This window comes from Lates calcarifer, linkage group LG9 (assembly GCF_001640805.2).
Source record: "Lates calcarifer isolate ASB-BC8 linkage group LG9, TLL_Latcal_v3, whole genome shotgun sequence".
Lineage (NCBI taxonomy): Eukaryota > Metazoa > Chordata > Actinopteri > Centropomidae > Lates > Lates calcarifer.
In genome coordinates, this window is record NC_066841.1 from 19,675,259 (window position 1) to 19,697,909 (window position 22,651).

The 22,651-nt window shown below is 39.4% G+C and overlaps 1 protein-coding gene across 1 annotated transcript in view; it reads right to left on the minus strand.

Moving 5' to 3' along the window:
* dcc (DCC netrin 1 receptor) overlaps positions 1-22,651 on the minus strand; it is a 239,746-nt gene that overhangs the window by 97,032 nt on the left and 120,063 nt on the right. Inside the window, 4 exon segments of the mRNA XM_051072616.1 lie at positions 11,834-11,883; positions 16,831-16,969; positions 17,096-17,244; positions 18,046-18,200. Of these exon segments, the coding sequence (XP_050928573.1) occupies positions 11,834-11,883; positions 16,831-16,969; positions 17,096-17,244; positions 18,046-18,200 (493 nt within the window).

The following is a 22,651-nucleotide window of genomic DNA, read 5'->3' on the forward strand; positions in this document are numbered from 1 at the left end:
GTTAGAGAAACTAACCTAACATTACTATTCATCTCCATACCTCAGACTTTTACCTTGTCTGAATTTTCAGATGTGTTTGTCTTGCTAGAGACTGCCCTCAAAGTGAACCACCTCACTGGTTAGCATCAGACCTATATAGTATGTTATTAATTGAAGCCCACTCTCCACCTGCTCCTAACGAACCAGCTGAACCACAGACTGCTGTGTTCATTAAGTTGTTCAGTTTCATCTCCTTTTAGCCACTGACTGAACCAAATAGGCTCAGCGGATCAATTAAGCTGGTTTCAGATGTATCTTCTTTCCATGTGTGGATTAGAGGTGAGGTGGCCTCAGGGTCCACTGTAACACTGAATCATTCTGCTGTTTTTTTTCTGTCTGAGTGGAGCAGAAAATGTCAGGAGTGGAAATCACTTCTGCAGCTGCTTTGTATTCAGATGTAGCCTATGTTGTAAAGCAGCAGGGCAAGTGAAGCCATGGCCTTGTTCGCTGCTTTCAAACAGATGGAGAACCTCAGTCTGTTTGAATTTTTCCTTAGAGGACACAAGGAAAATACAAGGAGGTCTGCAGAAAGCTGATGATGATGACACTGATAATAAGTACTGATAATAACCAGAACAGAAGTGATAGTGAGGCATGTCTGAGGGAAACTTAATGAACAGGATACTAATATTGAGTAAGGCCTCTCTTCGCTCTCAGTACAGCCTCAGTTCTTCATGACATGGATTCCCCGAGATGTTGGAAACATCCCTTTGAGATTCTGGTCCATGTTGACAAGACTGAATCACATAATTTCTGCACATTTGTCAGCTGCACATTCATGCTGCTAAACTCCCATTCTACCACATCTCAAAGGTGTTCTATTGAACTTTTGCTTTGTGACATGGAACATTATCATGCTGGAAGTAGCCGTTAGAAAACTGTAAATTGTGGCCATAAAGGTATGCACGTGGTCAGCAACAATACTCAGATAGACTGTGGCATTCAAACTTCAAATTATACCTCCGTCAACCAGTCAAGTTGTAGTTAACTAGCATGCGTATTCTTGAGATATGGTCAGAAACATGGTTTGTGCAGTCACAGTGACCTTGACCTTTGACCACCAAAGTCTAACCAGTTCATCTTTGAGACGGACAACATGGGAACATCCTTTTGGTAGCACGGAGCAATAATAAACTAGGACATGCTGCACAGACCAACAAAATCAAGGTAGGATGTGCTAGTTATGGGAGTGAATATGATGAAATTGCTGCTTCTCTGACGAGTTGATGACTGTCACCCTATGATGATGTCAGTCATGTCATCATTGTGGAGGTCTATTTACAAAGTAATGGTGTCATACACCACCTGTGTGTGTTGTCCTGTAAAACTGTTTGGTGACTGATCAACCTTCAAACTCATAGATCTCTTTCTCAAACTGGACTTTCTAGCCCCAACAGAGTTTTTTCTTTAACAAGGTGCTGTTTTCAGTCTTAAGCAGCATTACTTAGGTAAATGTAAAATACTGTGTCATGAGTAACATCAAAACTTCTGTGCACTGATGGCATCTGATGCCTAAGTGTAGGGACAGTAAGTGTAGGCAGGTCACAGAGCTTCAGTTGTCTGTGTACTTTTTCACTGAGGCAGAAACGATGAGATGGGGTGAGACAGGTCTGTATTTGTCAAGACAGCAGTCAGAAACTAAATGTGGGAATTGTAGTTCTTATAAAAGTTTGCCTCCTCGCATGAATCTCCTGCTTCTTCCTCCTACTCTGCACACAAAGGAATTATTCAGAAACTCCTGTGTTGGTGATGCAGGACAGGTGACAGCACTGGTGCATTTCATTTAGCAGTACAGTCAGTATTATTGTATTTCCAGCTGTACTTTGACTGTTTGTGCTGCTGAGCAGTTTGTCCAATCGATGAGTGAGAAAGCTCTGAAGAAAAACAAAACTTTAAACTGAAACTGGAATTAATTCAGTGGGTTTCTTTATGTGGGGCTGCAGTGTGAGAGCTGCATACAGAACACCTCATCCACCCTGTGACCTCCACACAAACACACACATACACACACACACACACACACACAGGGCCAGGTGAGTAAACACTCCCTGAATTCAATCTGTGATTGTTTGTTCATGTCCTCTGGGTGAGAGCTGCAATCACATTGAATGTGTGTGTGTGTGTGTGTGTGTGTGTGTGTGTGTGTGTGTGTGTTAATGTCTTCTGGGTAAAAGGAGCAATCACATGGAGGGCAGACTGTCTCTATTTGTTTTGCAATACAACATGCAATACCATGCTGCACCATGCAGTGTGTGTGTGTGTGTGTGAGTGTGTGTGTCTATGTGTGTGCATTCAGGAAATAAGCAGCTGCTTGGTTTTAGAACAATATTAGCAATACTCACACAGGTGTGAGCAGTTGGTTTTCTGTGTGCACAGAAAGTGTTTATAAGGATTTTCCAGAGACAGTTAAGCCACCGTCTGTGATCCAATTATAAATTACACTGCCCAGAACTTCAAATAAAGTGGAAGCTGCTGTCACTTTTAATGTAATGACAAACAGCACATGACAACAACGTGTAAGTTATGTGGGGTGGGTGGGGTGTTTGTGTGTGTGTGTGTGTGTGTGTGTGTGTGATCAGAGCTCAGCTGTGTCATTCTCTGTCCAATAAGGAGTCTCAATGAAGTGGGCGGAGCCTCGTGTGATGTTCGAGGGTGAAATGGAGCCGATGAATGACAACAAACTGATGATTATGTTTCTGAGGGTGCAATCATCCTGTTACCACGACAACTCTGTGCAAAACATTGGAGTGGGGGAACCTGATGATTAAAGGTAATTATCTGCTGTTCAGTGACATCATCACAGGTGTATCACTGAGAGAGATGGCGCAGGGAGGACATGTGGTATTTTATGTCGTAAGACTAATATACTGAATGGATGATTTCACAAAGTGTGAGATCTGAGATCTGAAGTGGATGAAAGAATGAACTAAGTGTCTGAGTGAATTCAGATATAAGTGACTGTCTGATGCCATGGATGAATGAAGGAGAGAATAAACGACTAAACTGGTCAATGAATTAATTAATAAGGGAAAAAAATGAATGACTAATTAAGTGAGTAGGTAAATGAATGAACAGCTGAGTGACAGGATGATTGAACTAAATAAATGAATGACATAATTAAATGAGTGAGTGAGTGAACATGCAGTATGTGTGATTAAATTAATGAAAGGATAATTACTGTATGTGTGTAGTTTCTTTTCTGTTTTTTTGGTTTAAAATCTTTAATGTACACTAGAAAATGCCAAACATATCAAACCCTGTGTGTGTGTGTGTGTGTGTGCGCGCGTGTATGTGTCAAAGTTCAAACTGGCTGAAACTTTTAAAATCAAAACTTTTTTCTTTCCTCTGACACAGTAAAGGTCATGTCCAGCAGCTCTTCGTGGATCACAAACTTTCCCGAAATCACTCTGCAGCCAAACTGCAGCCAGTGAAACTGCGTTATTGCACAATGTTAAAACTAAAATCCTATTCTATTACAGTAATAAAAACCCCAGAGGACATTCTGTACTGTCATTAGATTTTACAGAAATAACCAGGACTGAACTCTGAGACTGGAGAATTATTTTTATCCATTTTAATCGCTAAAAATGTCTTTTCTGTTTATTTACTCTGTCCTATGACTGGAATCACTGGGTGCTGAGGTTTAAAGATTACCCTTGGCTGTGTGTTCTGACAGTTCGGCCATTTGCCGTCAGCACAGTTGGACCCATGAAAGAGAAGAAGATAACACTAGTTAGAACTCTTTATTTTGTCTAAGGAGTGATAAACACAGCACTGAGTGCGCACGAACCACTGATGACTGTCCTGATGCTGAAGACACTGAAAAAACAAAACCCACTGACAAACTGCTTCTAAGAGGCTGTATAGAGAACTCAAACCTTATCTTAAGAAATAAGGAAGCTGTCAACACACTGGAGTCATTTTACTGATGTCTTCATTTTTCACTGACTGCTCATGGAACCAGAGAAAGAACCAGATCAGAGAACAGTTATGTCCTTCTGCCTCCATTAGGCTTGAACAGACAAGGTAGACCTTGATACCATATTTTAGAATAACTTCAACGGTCATATTTCTTAGTGAAAGTGAAAATACACTTAAATGATTGAGTATATAGTAAGTAAATACATGGATAAGGGAGATCAATTTGTGACAGTAAATGAATGTATTTTGGCTGTATTCTATATAGAGTGAAAATATGTGAAAGGATGATGAATATATGAAGACCAGAGTGAATTATGGTTTGTACAGCCCCCTCACAGTGAGGAGCTAAGAGTTTTCATAATGGACTGTGTAAAACCTCCTTTCATGTGCTCAGAAGTTAAATGAACACTTCACACTGAGCTCAGCTGGACCCTTCACTGCTGGTTCTTTTAATGAATGTTTAAATGAGTCTCCAGGTTCTCCAGACTAACACATGTGATTCCTGCAGAGACCCATCGGGAGGTTTAATCGCTCCAATGGGAACTCTTCCAGAGGCAGCTTTTTGAGCAGTAGTAGAACCTAAAGTTTGGAAATGTTCTGGATGTTCTCAGAATCCACTCCTGATCCTCACTCTGACAGCCAGAGAGACAATGACCCTGACTGGACTCTCTGGAGAATTCTGGAACTGACATACTGTAAACTCTGGCTGTGTGTTCAACCAAGCATTCAACAACACACTCTCACACACACTTTGACAGTAACGCTCCACCGACTGGAGGAAAGTTGAGGAAATGTCAGATTTGTCTGAAAAGTTGGTTTGACAGCAGATACTTGACAAGAGCAGAGAGATTCACATTTTCTCCTTCAGAAACAAGCTGCAGAGAAACTGACAGAGGCTGGACCCACACACACCCGCACACACACACACTCACAGAAAGTGTGCATGACTGGTAATTAAGCAGTGAGCAGGATGCTGCAGGAGTTCAACACAGTTCAGAGTTCACATTCAGTTTTTTTTCTGGATTTTGCCATTAATAAACAAAATGTCTGCTGCAGAGTTGTTATGTTTTAATATATCTACATTGTATCAGGCCCAACTGAGCAAAAAAAATACCAGCGTTTTTACTGCTGATGCCTCTAAAATACTCTGACACTTTTATATTGCTCCATATGTAACATTTAACCAAGACATTTTATAAGCCCCACCTACACCCCAGTGTCCACCTGTAGCTGTCTTGCCTGATCTGATCACAACTGGACAGCTGTAAGTACGTCAGTTCACACTTGGCTTTTGAACATATCTCCACATACAATACTGTGCAAAAGTTTTAGGCACTTTAGATGTTTTTGCTCCTATCCTTCATCAGTACCATCGGGGGGGTGTCTGATCAGTCCCAGATTAAATCTGCAGCGGGACAATGAGTCCAAACACACAGTCAGCATCATAAACAACTGTCCTCAGAGACAAGAAGAACAAGGAGTCCTGCAGTAGATGGTCTGACCCCCACAGAGCCCTGATCTCAACATCATGGAGTCAGTTTGAGTTTACACAAAGAGACAGCAGACACTGAGACAGCCTGAATCCACAGAGGAACTGAGGCAACGTCTCCAAGCTGCTGGAACACACTACCTAAGTACAGGTGTACTGAGGAGAACTGGAGCTGTTTTAAAGGCAAAGTGGAGGGAGTTAGGAGGAGGGGTCATAGGAAATAATAGGTTTTCTGTTTATCGCACTTCACATGAGGTTAACTGATGAATAAAAATGAATAAAAATTCATCATGGGACTATTTTTGACAGCAACCTCACTTTACTTTTAGTGCTTAAAACTTCTGCACAATAGTGTACGTCTCAAGTTACCCCCTGTAATTTGATCTGACTTCCCTGCTCAATAAAAACAATACAGACAGGGTCTATTCCTTGGTGGTGGTGTGTTCAAAATCTGTGATCTGTGAGAAACCAAACTGCCCAAGATGTTTGACATGCTAATATATCTCTACAGGCTTTTCAAATTACAATTTTCAGAAGTTTTTGACAAAGCCAGCTTACAGTATTTGAGCACTTACTGAACAAGTATGAAAGATTACATACCTCTACACAACAGATCAGTTCAGTAGGAAGCCCTTCAATGCAGCCAAGGACACGTTTGTACACACACTGCATAAACAATGTGGCCATATGTGTCCCAGACTGCCTCTAAATGTGGTCTGAGTGATTGGATCTCAATGTGTCCTCAATGTGTCTTTGGGAATTACCCTAGATGTATGTTAGCACCAGGTCTGAAGAGGGGCTATCTTCCTTTATGGAAGAAGTTGGGGAAATTGGGAGTGATAAGGTCAGGGCCTGGATGCCAAACATCAGTGCTGGACATATTCACTATTATCCATGCATGTGACATGGCAGACTGAAATGAACTGTTTACTAATACTACTTCTTTAAAAGGACATGTGTCTTTAATTTGCCCTTGAAAATATGTAGCTGTCCTCAGTGATGGTACTGATGATTCTATTATATTTTCATTGGCTGCTGCAAGGGAAATCTCTTTTTTAAGGGACAATAAAATCAAGCGAACTGCTCAGGTTTCTTCTATTATATATATTTTTTAAGTATGTGACTTAAGAACCAGAAAGTTTTTTAACCCTTGACCCATTTGGCCACATGAGTCAGTGGGCACAGTATCACTATCACTTAATGTCCAAGAAAATATGTTATGTCTTTCTCTACAGCTTCATCCACTCCTGACATTAAAGGTGATTGGTGGGAGTTTTAGGCTGAGGGGAAGCAGTGAAACTAGCATTGTCCACTCCATCAGGATACCATGTGTTATTGGGTCATAGTAGTTGTAACATATAGTATAGATGTAGGCACTTGGCAGCTGAAGCATTAAAGACTAAAGATAATTGAGGTTGTCTGAGTTCATGCTTAGCTGTGATTGGTGCCTTGCGGCTAATAGGCAGTGCTTTACCTATGGGTACATGATGTTAAAATTAAATATTTTTCCATTTGAGATATTTACTGGTACACCAGTACTGTTAAAACTAGAAAATAATAATGACAAAAAAATTAATGACACCTGTGTCTTTATCCAACCATCTTTTTAACTCTTACTCATTTACAGGGAGGGCAGATGTCAGGGCATGGAGCTGGCAGGGCTTGCTGAAAAACATATCAGCAGTGTTTTGGACACCTGCTGCTCAGTATGTTTGGTATTCATCTTTCATGCGTTTGAACATCATGTATTTTTTTTTTCTTCAAATAAATGTTTGGTTAAGAAAAATATTCCTCCTTTTTTTTGTTTCATGAAGCTTCAAAATATCACACATCACTGATCGATCAGCCCTGATCTAACAGCCGATCAGCAGTAAAATATCAATCACATGCAGCAAAATAAGCAGACAGAAACTAAATGAGGTCAGTCCTCCACAGACATTCTGACCCTCCTTTATATGGACATAAATTATGAGCCTTTCACAACATCTCAGACAACATTCATCATTTTCTCTGCAGCTCTCTTCTAGGCAATTTGAAAAATCCTGATGACACAAACATTTTGCAAACCAAGTTTTTTCTTATTCTTAGGTGATGGTTTTATCTAAGCTCTCATCCTCCACCACTTCTCTACCCTTAAATATCTGACCAAACAGTATCTTAAACAGGTATATACTGTATGTATTACAGTCAGACCAAGTCAGCAATTAATGGAGGATTTTTACCCCTCAGGTGATGGCGTAAGACGCATAAAAGAAAATGCAACTACAGTAATTCCTCCATACCTCATTCATTTGAAAATTATGCCTGTAGTTTTTTCAGAGCCAGCTGATGGCAGAGTCAGTATTGACCTTATGCAGCCAAGACATTTTTATGTTTATTCCACCTCCAGTTTCCTGCTCAACCCTGATGGGTTTACACAGTCTGCTTTACATTCTCAAAGCTGGAAACACACACACAGAAGATTTTTGATTGACTGATTTATAAATATGAATTAAAACACCTGTTCCCCTAACTATGTAATATAAAAAATATATTTTAGTAATGATATAATTTGGAATAATGAGCCTGCTAAACAATAATAATGGAAAAATGGTCTGTACATCAAAATAGTATGACTCAAATCAAATGTGTCTTTGTGCACTCTGTGTGTTAGAAGAAGAGGTATTGCATATACAGTATGTTGCATATAATATATTGCAATATAGGAAAATGCTAGGGGCAAAAAAATGTCTGTGTTCAGATCTCTGTACCTTTATTGCTTCTAACTGAATCTCAGTGGTTTTCTAGTTTTTATTTTTTCAGATATCAGCTTTATTTTACTGATCACTTTCAGCTGTATAAGAGCTATGTTTAGTCAGAGTGCGACACAGTGGGAGTATTCTATTGCGAAGCACCAAAATTAGCAGAACTTCTTTGGCAATGCTACTCATCAATAAAACTTGATCTATCCAGCAAGTTATAGATATATTTGCACTGTTTGTTCAGTGGGTCAGGTAACAGGTTGTGCTGCGCAGACCAGCAAATCTCCAACATTTCATCATAGTGAACTATTTTACCTTGCTACCTTGTCATCCTATGGAAGACTGGTTGTTAAGGCCTCAGTTTGTGGTGAAAAAAGGCTGCAGATCCACATTAAACTAGGGATGTCTTAGTGTTATCAGGCATCACTCACAGCTGTTTGTAGAATGAATACCTGTAGCTGTCAGATGCAGGATTACACCTGTTGCATCTACGGCCTCTAATTTTGCAGATGTCCAGTGCATAATCTCATAAGCCTTCATTACTTATTTAAATCTTCTAACCCAACAGCAGTGATTGATTTCCTGTGGTTCTGTACACATTTTTGAGTTTTTCTACATGGATCCCAAGTTAAGACCTTGAGATCATTAGCAGTAACGGATCCAAACTTTTTATTTTAAGAAATTCTCCAAACCCATTCCTCTGGATCAGGGGTGTCCAAAGTTTTTTTAGTGAGGGCCAAATACGTAAAAATAAACCATGGCCCGGGCCACACATTAGAGGTGACGTATTGATACATGAATACTGTGTGTATTTCTAACTTACCTATAATGTGAAGAACATTGCACTCAGTGGGAGCAGTGATGCTGTCCTTTGGATTGAATGGATGGTTGAGACACGAAAGGACTTCACAGAGATGGCTATCAGTCATTCTGGTTCTCAGTCTGCTTTTGAGAAAATGTTTGTTCACAGATGTATGTTGAGCCGAACAGGCTCATCATTCTTTTTGCATGGCGTCTCATCAGAGGAAACTTGGCATTATCCAAACTGATAGAAGTCAGGGAGGGAGAGAAGCTGATGTTGACTCTTCAGAGAATCATCACATTGCATTTCAATCAGTTCTAACTGCAGACTTTCTTCCACTTCTTCTGCATCCACCAGGAAGGGGGTTGAGAACAGCTTGATTTGTTTTTCAATGACAGAAAAATCTTGGAAACGCTGGTTGAATTCTGTCACCAGAGATGCAATCACAGACACATATTTCTCCTTTTTAGCAGAAAGGTCGACTTTGATGAGGCACTGCTTTATGAAGTCACCGTCTGAGAACGGTTTACCGTGCTGGGCATTAAGTTTAGCGACTTCATAGCTTGCTGCTGTGGCGTTTTCCTGTACTTTGTTAGCACGAAAAAAAAACTGTTGCTGAGCTTGCAGGCTAGCTGCCATTTGCTTGAATTTTTGTGTTCGTTCGGCACCGGTGTACGATGCGTAGCTCTGATGCTTGGTCTCATAGTGGCGACGGACATTATACTCCTTCATCACAGCAACATCTTCATTGCAAATCAAACAGACACACTTGCCGTTGATTTCTTTGAAGAAATATTCATTTTCCCACCGTGTTTGAAATCTTCTACACTCACTTGCTACTTTGCGTTTCTTCGGTACTGCCGCCATTTCTGCTGACTAACGGTAAAAGTTTTTCTTCGCTTACCGGAATTTTGTTTAGTGGAGAAGCACCGTTTGCTTGGCTGGCTCCATCTAGTGTTGAAACTGAGGAGTGCAACAGAGCTGAGCTCAAGCTTCTTGTGTGGGCCATATTCAATTATATTTTCAGAATTTGCTGCTGGGCCAATAAAAACTGCCTTAGTTTGGGCCGTAGTTTGGACACCCCTGCTCTGGATCATCAAATTAAATTGTGTGGTGTCAGCAGAATTAATTCAGGGAGCTCTCAGTTTAAGTAGTGCTGTGCATATTCATGTACCCTGTTATGACCAGAATGAAATCAATAGACAACAATGATAGGAACATGTTTTTAGATTCTAATCCTGATTGTTTGCTAAAATAACTGAAAGGAAGTAAACCTCCCCTTAAAGCATATGTGGAATGCCATAGATTATATGTCAATTTAGATATCATACTGTTGTGAGTTCGCCTTTGTGGTTCTGTATATTTTTGCATCTCAAAGAACAGTTCCTCCAGCTTGGACTCTGTGCCCACATTAAATGGTCTGCTGCTTAAAGAGGATGAGAGGAGCTGGTGTGATGCAACTGACTGTTAGGATAACACTGGACTGGCTCCCCCTCTGCCCTTGGCTAATTTTGGCACCATCTAATCAACAACCAGCAGTGGTTTGATTGAATATTATGGGCTGTGTCCACTTGTATTTATTTTTATTATTGTAACTGTCTTAGAGACAGTTTCATTAAGATGTTATTTAATCTTTGTTTGGGAATATTTGAGTTCATGCAGCCTTTTAAAAGGTGATTAAAAATTGATAAATAAGATGCTTAAGGATAACATTGATGGAAGAGTTGATTAAAAATGCATCACTTGAAAATGGTATTTGTTAAAATTGTGTGTTCTCTACTTTTATTTTGAAATGTGTGAGTAGCTGGGTCACATGATCGACATTTCAAAAGAGAAGGACTGTGGCATTGTGGGTCAGAACCAACATGGAAACAGAGCAAAGACAATACAGCTCAAATCAATGTATTCTTCATGTGGTCTGAGAACCACACACGGTAAACTTAATAATAATGATGTTGATGGACTTTACACGGACAATGACACAATGGGACAAATGTTAGCACATTTCAGTTGTGCTAACATTTCTGTTTGTTTGGGTATGCTATCGATGAACATTAGCTTAAGAGATCTATGCTTAAAAACGTATCTCACTCTCTGCGCGTGGCCATTATTTCATCAGACCAGTGTAGTTACAATTATTATTATTATTATTATTATTATTTATGTACTCCATGTCTGAAGGTGAACTCTTCTCTTTGAAGCCTTTGGACAGAAGCCCAGAGGCCTGACCTAGTTTTCCTCTGTGGTGGGCATTGGAGGGTCATCACTTCCTCCCTATGATAAGACTTTTTTTCTGGGTGAACTTGAAATAATGTTTCATGGTCCTCTACAGTATTTGCATCCCATAAATCACATGGGCAGCTTGGACAGTAAAGAGAGGGAAATTAAATGAGTACAAAATATGGAAAATAAATAAATAAAAACACACACATACATATACACACAGTACAAATGCGTGTGTGTACATTTGTGGTTCACATCAATCAGTAAAATGAGGCCAGATCACTAGAGAGCAACTGTTGACTGATGGCAGTGTCACAGTTTAAATATGTGTCAGAATAAACAGTCATCAGTCACTTCCAGGGTGGAGAAAGCTGGGGAATCAGCCATAAATGTTAAATGGTTTTTGAAGGCAACTTCACTCTGAATTAAAAGCTCAGGTCATCTCAGCCAATCATTAAGTCTTGAAATATAAAAAACGTCCTTAAATTATTTTTTAACTGTTATTAGTGAATGGAACAGAGTTGACTTTTGTTGCCATTGTTGCAGTGTAGAGATGTGGACAAGGAGATGAGGGAATAAAAATATGTAAAATATATGTAAAAAAATATGTAAACTTACCCTGGACAGGACAACTTCTAAAGTGATGTTCTGAGGAGGAGCGCTGGGTACTGCAGAGACAAACACAAAACTGTGTAAATATATCAGATAAACAAACACCAGTTTATTCATAAATGAAAGACTGAGACCACTTTTGATTTACTATGCTATTTTGAATCAGTGTAAATTCTTGGACACAGTATGCCAAGGAACCTGTGTCCTTAACCTGCTGATATGTTATGTTATATGTTGCTTCACAGAAATTTCTACTTTTCTTCTTGATTTTAGAAAAAGAAAAAAAAAGTAATATTCATTTTATAGTAGTAATATCCCAAGATAAATCTTAGGGGCTTTTTCACTTTCTGTCAAATGGCACTTAAGTTTGTGGAAGTGAAATAGTAATTCCCCGGAACAGCCCTTTGTGGAATATAAATATAAATATATAAAATATAAAATATAAATATATATAATACTTCAGATGGAGCATTCTGAGAGGGAAAGAAACCTCATTGTTAAAGAAATAAACATGTTCAATGACCTGGTCCATGGTATTTCAAGTAATCACTCAATACACCATCATGGAGGAAATGAGTCACAGATATGAGGCAGCAGCGGCAAAATTCAAAACAACCGTTATCTCCTTCATAACAAGCGGAACACAGTCTGATGTGTATAAGTGTGTGTGTGTGTGTGGTTATTCTGTAGCAGCCTGTTGTCATTTGCACACCATTTAATCAAGGTAAACGCAGTGGATGACCTTGCACAATGGCACCGTCCTCTGTGGCAGCACTTCTCAGATCAGGTGCTGCTGATTTATCAACATATGTGTCCTGCTGCCTTCAGACGGCTGCAGGGGATTTAATGAACTGAAGAGGAAGCTTTTCAATACGGGACAACAGACACTGTCAGAATCAATCATACTCATTTATAAATCAGCACAGACTTGTTTACCTGCTTTAACCACATCAAACACTTTTTTATTCTGACTTAAATGCACCTATTGCCTGGGGACTGTAGTGCCAGTGGAGTAACGGTGCCTCAGAAACAGACGTTCTGAGGCATCTATTCTCAGCACAGCAACATCAGTTCACTTTGTCAGTCAAGCTTTATCCTCACTGCATAAAAAATGTGTTGAGGACTGGTAAAAGCTTACTGAAGATTAAGCTTGTTTAATTATCTTTGAATGATGAAGTATTATCGTCTTTTGACCTCTGAAAGTAAATGTTCCAGGTGTTCCATGTGTGTTAATTAGATCACAGGTATTAAAGAGTAAGTTTGGGAAATTCATTTTGGGGAAATACAACAAAACAAGATCACCTCCGGTAACACACACACACTGACTTTGACCGACAACCACTGTCACCCTCCACTGGAATCACAGCATGAAGTGATCAAAAAGAAAGATGAAGAAGAAGAAACAGAAACGGTATGTTTACATGGTGTCAAATATTTCAATTGTTTTTGGTTTAAAAGCCCAAACAGCATAAAATTAACATAAACAACTCAGTCAGTCAGAAATTTGAATTGGTTACAGAGGGATAGTTTAAACTTCTTCAAGCCAATTAAGAGAAAAACCATGTACCATGTAAACAATTTACTGTGTTCTTTCTGCGCATGCCCTCGGCCTTGATGTAGATTTCTTCACTTCCCATAAATAGCGAATTCTAAGCTGAATTGGTGAGAGTTTATTTTTAATACAAATTCTTAAAGAACTGAACATTAAATTATGCCTTGACAGCAGGAGCTGATCAAACACATGCCAGAGAGATAAGATAGCTGTTGAGGAAGATGAATGCATGATGTGCTCATCACTTTTGACGAGAGAGAAAAAGAAAAGACAAACTGAAGACGGCAAAGAGAACGGGAAGATGAAAACAAAGAAGATGGAATAGAACATACAGTTTAAAATGAAAACAAAGAAGAAAACAAAGAAGATGGTGTAAAAGACAAAGAGTAACAAAGAAAAACTAATATAAAGATGATGGAAAATGCAGGGAATGAAAACAAGTCACACAAAGGAAACAAAGACAAAACATAAAAATGGTAAAGAACTAGATAATGAAAACAAACAATATGAAAAATAAAAAAACTGAAACATGATGGTGAAGAGGGGAATACATAAACAGCAGGAGGAAGAGGATGGATAGAATGATGATGAAAAAGCAGAAGGTGTCTGGTTCTGTTGACTCAATCAGACACAAACTGCGTCGTTCAAATTGAGAATCAAAGTGTTTTGGTTTGAATGAACTCTGCGTCTGTCCAAGCAAACGCCTGATTAACTGTCAGAAGCTTATCTATTGATTCAGCTGCTCATTTTGTGTGTGTGTGTGTGTGTGTGTGTCCGTCTGTTGTATTGTGGATTCAATTAGCCCACAAGTCATTGTTATCATCGAGACACAGCCAGAAGATTCACAATACAGCCACTGTGCATCTGTGTGTGTGTGTCTGTTTCAGATTATTTTATGGAGTGATTGCAGCTGGACAGATGCCTCCATTCTCTCTCACTGCTGATGTATGGAAGTTTATTAACAACAACAACATCCCCATCTGTGCACTAGTCAGCAGCTGAATGTTGTAGTCAAAGCTAAAGCATCCCCGCCCCTTCAGAGGAGAAGGACCAGTATGTGCCCCACCCACCTTCAAAACATGAGCTACAGAACATGATGCTTTTATCGCTCTCTAAAAGATTGACAGGCCTTTTTCAGTACAAAGAATAACAGAGGACAACTATTTACTATTCAACTATTCAGATATGTGTGGGGTGGTGGTCAACAGGATCAGTCCCACTGGAATATCAGTCTTCTACACATTCATCACTACAAGCATAACACACCCCAGTCTCAAAACGGAACTGTTGGTGGTTGAGATGCTTTGCCAGTGTTTTTCATCATTTTCAGTGTTTCCACCTAGGTTTTTTTTTTTGTTCTAATGTGCAGTTTGAAAATACATATAAAAATAAGCAGATGGAAATGCACCTAGATCCACATGCATTGCTACCTTATCATACCCTGATGACTGAGTGTAGTTCAAACTCTGTATCCGTAATGTTTCTGGAGTATGTGTTGCTGTGTGTTTGCTTGTTTATAGTTATTTAACATGTTTAATCTGTGAGTCTTATAATTTTTTCTTACTTTATCTTGAATCTTGTTCATGAATTACTTTACTGTAGGTACACAGGTTTCTGCTCATGTTTGTTTCTTTGACTATTTGTTTGATTTTTTAAGTATTTTTTGCCTTTATTCATAGGACAGTGAGAGAGACAGGAAACAGAGAGAGAGAGTGGGGAATGAATGCAGTGAAGGTCCATCCGGATCGGGAGTCGAACCGGGGTCCTGCCTGCTCAGAACACTAGTGCCCACATGGTATGCGCCCTCACCATTGAGCTATGAGGGCGCCTCCTGTTTATTTGATTTTTAATCATTTGTCAGTGTTTCTCTCTCCTACACCACAACAAACTGGAATACTGAACTTTCAGTTTCTCTCTCTTTGTGTGAGAGTGTGTGTGTGTGTGTGTGTGTGTGTGGGTGGGTGCATGTGTGTGTGAGGGAGAGAGAGTGGTTTCATTACTAAGATGGGCTGAGAGGCTAAAATGAAGCAGGTCTCTCCTCATCTCCCCTCTTAATTAAAAACCCCTGGGTCCCCTAATAAAACCACTGACAACAGGGGAGAGAGAGAGAGAGAGAGAGAGAGAGAGAGAGAGTTCATGTCTATGAGAATGTTTGTTACTGAAAAAAAAGTGTGTGTTGCTGTTGCTTGGCTCTTCTTCCCTCTCCATCCAAACTAATGGCCTCTCTATCTCTCTCTCTCTCTCACACACACACACAGTGTGAGGTAATGGGCAGCACCTGGTCCAGCAGTTTTCCAGCCTCAGATGAGCAGCTGCAGAGCATCAAACTGGGACCAGTTCAAACCAGTCAGACTGCAGATATCACAGACACTCTCAGTACACTTTCATTTTATGAACACTGTGTGTTTTTAAATATCAGCAGCCTGTTCATTAGTTGCTTTCAATTTTTCCTTTAATTCAGTGATTTTATTTCTAAATTACTGCATTTGTAATGAAATATTAGAATCAAAGTGAAATCTTTGAATCATGTGTGTCAGTTTGTTTAAACATGGATCAGTGATTCAATGAGAATGTTCTCATTTAAACAAACATGGACAAACTACTCCAGATTTTGAAGGTTCCCTGAAATTGCACCATTACTCTCAGTGTGATGTAAACAGGGCTGTAGCTACCACTGAGACTGAGTCCTTGGTGTTTTGGGGATGTGTGTTTTTTGCAGCCTGTTATTTTAACTTTTACTTTTTGTGGCGTCGAAATGCTCATATATATGTATGTGTGTGTAGTGTATATATATATATATACACACACACACACACACACACACACAATTTCTCAAACCTAGGCTCTATCAGTTAATCTGGTAGGATGAAACGTGTGTTGGTTCAAAATAACTAGAGCAACACTTAAGACGCCATTGTCTCCAGGTATAAAGAATTGTGGTGCTTTCAAGGACACTCCAACAGCTGAGAATTGAACAAAACCTTCTTAGTCCATAAAAAGATTTTTTGTGATAAAATATTATTAACTTAATGTTCACAGCTTTTTAAAGTAACTTTTGACTGTATCCACATCTGTCTTCAGTGACTGGAACTCACTCAAGTAATCATGTTAGGAGGTCTGGGGGAAAAAACGAGCTGCACCCCTCTCTTTGTTATGGTGGAAAATTACACAGCCCCAGCTTTGGTTATTTGATAGAACACAAATTAATATAAGGAATACAAACAGTGTAAACACACCCCAAACCTCAAACCCCAATTGTGATGTGTCTGTGATGACCAGTTATGTTATTCAGGCCTGCATCATGTCAATAACTCTCATAAGAATTTGTGTGTTAAAATTTCAGTAATTTTTATGCACCAACTAATCAAATCAAACTGGTTCAAGATTGTAGCATTTTTATATGAAGCTGCCATACTGGATAAATTAGGAGTAATGTTGAGGTAAAACTCACCGTCTGATTGGGTGGTGACGCTGACGGTCTCTGAGGCAGTGCCCGGTCCATAACGGTTGATTGCCAAAACCCGGACTGTGTACTCTGTGAACTTGTTGAGTCCCTCCATTTTGTAGTTCAGTCCATTTACTTCCACACTCTGAACACAAACCCACAGCAACAATTACACTTCAAAAAGTCAGGGCTTATTATTTTTATGATATCTAAATAACCACTACATAACAGCTCTTGTTCTGAGTAGTACTACATCTGTGATGGCGCTGACCTGCTCCTTGCCGGACGGACTCTCAGTCCACAGCAGTCTGTAGCCCAGGACGGGGCCGTTTGGTTGACTCGGAGGCTCCCAGCTCACCTGGACAGAGGTGGGAGACAGAGCCTCTGCTCGGAGAGACTCCACCCTGCTGGGAACCTGGACTGTAGAGACACAGAGACACACACTGCTCACACACACTCACAAAGACTGATACTACTACTTACTACAAATACTATTGCTCGCATTTTAGCCCAGCACAGTCAAGAGATTTGCAACTTGTTATTGGGGTTATATAGAAATTATAATATATTTATTCTCTCATAAAAAATACAGTATACTGTATTGGCCTGAAAATATCACAATCTTTTCTATGGATGATAGATATTTGAAAGAGTGGGGATTGTACTTTTTTCAAGGGCTATACATCTACATCCTCACAAGGGATGTTCTCTTTGAATGGAGTGAGTCCCTGTATTACAGAGTGAGCCTGTCACATTAAATGGGTACTCCAGTGAACTTCCATACAGTTCTGGAACTCGCAATAGACACTTAAAATAAAAAATGAATAGTTAAATTGAAGCAGCAAAGACTGAAATATCCCATTTCTGAGTCACTAGTATGAGTCAAGCTCCAAAAAACACTGCATGAAATCTCAAATTCAAATTTCAAACTCTGGAAAACTCCCTCAGAAAACTAAACTTTATGTGTAAATTTGATGATGTGTTGTGACCTTTGCTTGCTAGGCTAGCCACTTTTTCCTGACATTCATCTGGATGTTACATTGACACGTACCACCCACGTAGGAGGTGTTGGAACAGGAAGTGATTTTATCGTCAGGATTGTTTTAGATTCTGGTCCATATGGTGCACACACCAAATGGAAAGAAATGTACACAGGTTTGACAGAGTATGGGTATGTATAAATGAAAAACAATTATTTGTGTATATGTGGTTGTGTCTCACGATCAGGTTTGGTGGTGATCATCAGAGGGGCCGAGCTCTCGCCTGGTCCCACATCATTGTAAGCGACGACTCTGAAGCTGTAGCTCTCCTCTGGTTTCAGGTTGGACACTGTCAACTCCAAAGACTCGGGCTCTGACACGTTCACTGACCGCTCCCTGACACAGGAAAACAGAAATTTGACAATACACTTGACTATGTTACTTACTTACTTATTATTGACTATTAATACGTTGTTCTTTCTATATTTATTTAATTTGGTTGGAGGTGATACTTTACACACAGCCTATACATTTAGAGAACCTAGTTTTATTTATTTTTTTTATAACAGTGCAGATAATCTGAGCTGTAATCAGCTGTAATCTGTGTAATCCCTCAGTGACTACAGTTAATCCTCAGATTACATCACCTCTGCAACCTCCTGGTCCTCAACTACTGACCGGATAACTGAACAGACAGCTGCAGCGATCACAGAATATATCCAACAACGAAGCCGCCAACAGTGAAAAAACTGGCAGAGTGATTCTCATTTGGAGGCTTAAAAAAGATTCTGTTTTGAATGATAGGAAACTTTATTTTGGAAGAATTTTGCACCACTTTGAGAAGAATTGATAAAAACGTTGCCTGTGTTAAAAAATCTTTCTCTCATTGATTTTCACTGCAGTCTGAGAAACACGAAAGAACAACAAACACCAACACTGTTTGGTTTTTAGATTGTAACTGATCCTTAATTTAGACAGAAGAGAGGATGGGAACTCTTCAAATACTTTAAGAATAGTATAGAAAAAATTATATCTCAACTAAATAAACTACTTCTACCAGGGAGTAAAAGACTAGAGCCCTAAATGAACAAAAAGCAATGAGCCATGAATCACAATTACTGCTCATCAGTAGGTTCAATGTGCATAACTGTTCAGCTCATTTTAGGGTTTTAAAAAGTGTAGCAAAGAGTGAGGTCTTACAACAACCCTTATGTCTTTGCATGTCTTTCTATTATTATTATTATTATTATTATTAGCATTATTATTATTATTAGCATTATTATTATTATTTGAATGGGTTAGGATTTCTATGAGTAGCATCCTCTCATAATTAGCTAACACCCATAAAGCACCTACAGTAAAAAACACTCTTTGGTAAATTTTCACCCTTCAAAAACCATTTACAGAAAACCACAACTCATCAAAAAAAATTTCAATAAACAAGACAGAGCACACAGTATACCATATATCAGGTATTAGGTATTAGTGAATGTCATAGGGCATTTTGGCAATTCATCAGAATTATCAGGATTCATCACCTGCAGACCAGGAATCTCTACAGTACATTTCATGTTGATCAGGCTGTGTTCAAGCCTGTGGGTCAAAGACAGACACACTGACAGAGCTACAAATCAGCCAATATCAGCAGCAGCAACAGTGAGACACAAAGGTTAAAGAAAATATAAAAGGTGAGTGGAGTTCCCATGGTTCATGAATCCATATTTTCCTCTGAGCTGCTGAGTAAAAGGCAGACAGGCCGAGCTAGATGTCGAGTTAACCAGCAGGTCTGTTTCTGTCACACAGTGTGAACTCTGTTTGCCCTTCAAAGGCCACAGTCTGAGGTCAGACTCAAAAACAAAAGACACAGGAAGAGACAGACTTCTTTCCCTGCATATATTTTCACTCATTCCCTCTCATCCTCCTGACGTTTGCTCCAAATTTTCTTTCACCTCTTTCTGTGTTTATATCAATTATATTGCAATACAATTGTCAACTATAGTATTGACACATTTATCCTAAATAGCAAGTGACACAATCAACAAAAACATATCCATGTTCATCAAATATGTTTATCAAATTTATAAATTCAGTGGTTGATTTTTAAACCCTTTATCTACATAATTCTCACACAGTGTTGGACATGAAATTTCCTAAGCCAAATGTTTGCATACTGTGTCTGCTTGGAAATCATATGAGAGGATGTTCTTCGTAACTTCAGAGATTGCTTTAGAATCATTATGTTTACATCTGTTCCTCAGTATCAAAGTAATGGTGAAAAATGTCCTTTTCCATGGTTGGAGTTAAAAAAGGAACTGCTAATGGCTGAAACGCATGTTTTTTTGTGGTGCAGATTCAGGCAAAAAGACTAGTGTGAAGGCTATAGCTAGTTCAATGACACTGTGGAGTCTGTGAAGCGGTAATCATTTCTGTTCATCCTGAAATAATCTGACATTCACAGCCGCTTCACACTGAACAACTCAGTTCAATACTATGAATGTGCTAGAGCTGGGAGAAAAAACGATAATGATATCAATCACAATATAACTTTTCTTTGATAAACATTTAAGACAAGGTTGATAACAACGCTGATAGAAGTCATTCCACCTGTGTTTTGACAGAGAAAAAGCCAATGATACTGAGAATAGTGCTGCAATTAACCAATCATGAGGCTGGAAGAGAGTTAGAGTCATGTCCGGTTAGGTTGATGCACAGAGTGCAGGAGTAAACACAGTGGTAGCACATGTACACACCAGTATGCCAGGAGTAGGAGCGAGATAAAAGAGAGAATGACAGAAAATGTTAATGAACACTTGAGTGTCAACAGCGTTACTGAACAAGATGCCCCAACGGACACAGCCCTGAATGACAGAGGACTGACAGGTACAAAGTATATCTACATCTACATCAGTACGTTGATTCAATTATCAACGATCCAATAGTATCTATCCAAAAAAAAAAACATTGATCACTCATTATACATATTGCAACGTCCCTCGCCAAGGAAGCGCAGGGACATCAACTAGTTTCATTACAACTTTTATTAAGTCCAATAACACAGGCTGCTGTGTAGCCAACACTGACAAAAATAACAAAAACCCTTAACTATTTACATCGACTCACTTTCAGCCCCTTTTTCTGTGGAAAGACCCAAAGCCCGTCTCATACCCGGCTCCCAGCCGATTACAGGCAGCTGACATGACAGACTGACATGACAGACAGACTTGACAGTGTCTAAGCTGGAAACACTTTAATTAATTCTGGAATAACACTGCTTCAGTTTAACAGTCTGAACAGCATTTCTTCACTAACTCAACACTAACATAACGTATATTATCACAGACCGTCACAATATAATAATTTGTAAGACGCGCCCTTATTTTGAAATTTCCCGACATGTCTTTCTCCACCTGAGTGTGCACACCTCCAAACAAAATGCAGGCGGTATCGTTACACCCCAAGTTAATTGCAACCATCCTTAACACACATAAACCCTGAGGATATTGGGCTGTACGGATGGAGGAGAGCCCAGTCCAGAGCCACTACTGCATGGCTCTGTAGTGTTGGGAAATCTATTCTACAGTCATAAAATCCAGAGATGCATGCAGGCTGTGGTGAGCCAACAGCTGGACCACCATTTCATCATATAAATAATTAAACTGCTAGCTGTCAGAGGATGTAGGCTTATGTGCACCTGTGCAGCACCTGAGCCCCTTACTGGACTGACACCATATATTTCTAAGAACATGTGTTCTGATTTTACTGCTAACTGGTTCCAAAATGCCAATATCTGGCATTATCAATAACAATCTAGTTACTGTACACTGTCACGTAGCTCTTACCACGGGTGACATTGCTTGCTAGATTCAGTGATTGTCACATAAAACCTCCAAATTTCAAATTACATGAAACTTTTTTTTTTCAAAAACATGTCTAGAATAAAGTCACTGACATGCAAAATAATGTTATTTATGACTACCCTGACATATTCTGAAAATAATATCTGGTATACTGGAACATGTATTGACTCTGTCAAAACCCTTTAAATAAAATGAGTGAAAACAGTTTTTTTGTTTTCCTTCTTTTTCTATCTTGATCTCTCGTCCCTTTTCTCTATTTTACTGTGAATACATTTCCTGGAAGTCATTACAACTGCCAAAAAAATTTCATCCTCTCGCTCCCCTCTTGCCATTTCCCTTTCCCCTGTAATCTTTCATTGTTTTCTCTCTCAGTGTCTCTTCCTCCCTCCCTCCTCTCTCGTTTTCTGCAAGTTATTAGTGCTGACAAAACCCATCTCTGTATTTCTCTCGAAGTCATTAGAACTGACAAAACCTCTGCCTCTGTTTCTTCTGTAAGTCATTAGGACTGACAGAATCTCTCTGTCATATTGTTTCATGATGAAACCTCAGTGGCTCTTTTGTCCAGTGTACCATTCACCACCCTAAAACACTGCAGGCCAGTTTGTCCCTGAGGTAACAAAGCTTAAAAGCCTGGATGTGAAAGCCTTCAGCTGTAGCCCCAACTGTCAGAGGTTACCATTTAACATCAGCAGGGGACTCGCCAATATGTCACCCAGACATTTTCTACTAAATGTTCAGAGCTGCTCTGTGCAGCAGAGCTGCCAATATAGGAAAGAATTGTTTGTCTTTAGCATACTGTTAGTATACAACTCTATACCATCAGTCCCACCATTGTCCCTTTATAAGTAAACAACATGAAGCTTCCTACTATACGATATTACAATCCTAAAGCAGGACACTGGGCTCACACACCCTCAAGCCTACAACAGAAGTTCCTCTGCCTTTTCAGCTGCAGTAGCAGCATGGCTCCGTGGATGGCAGTGTCAGTCA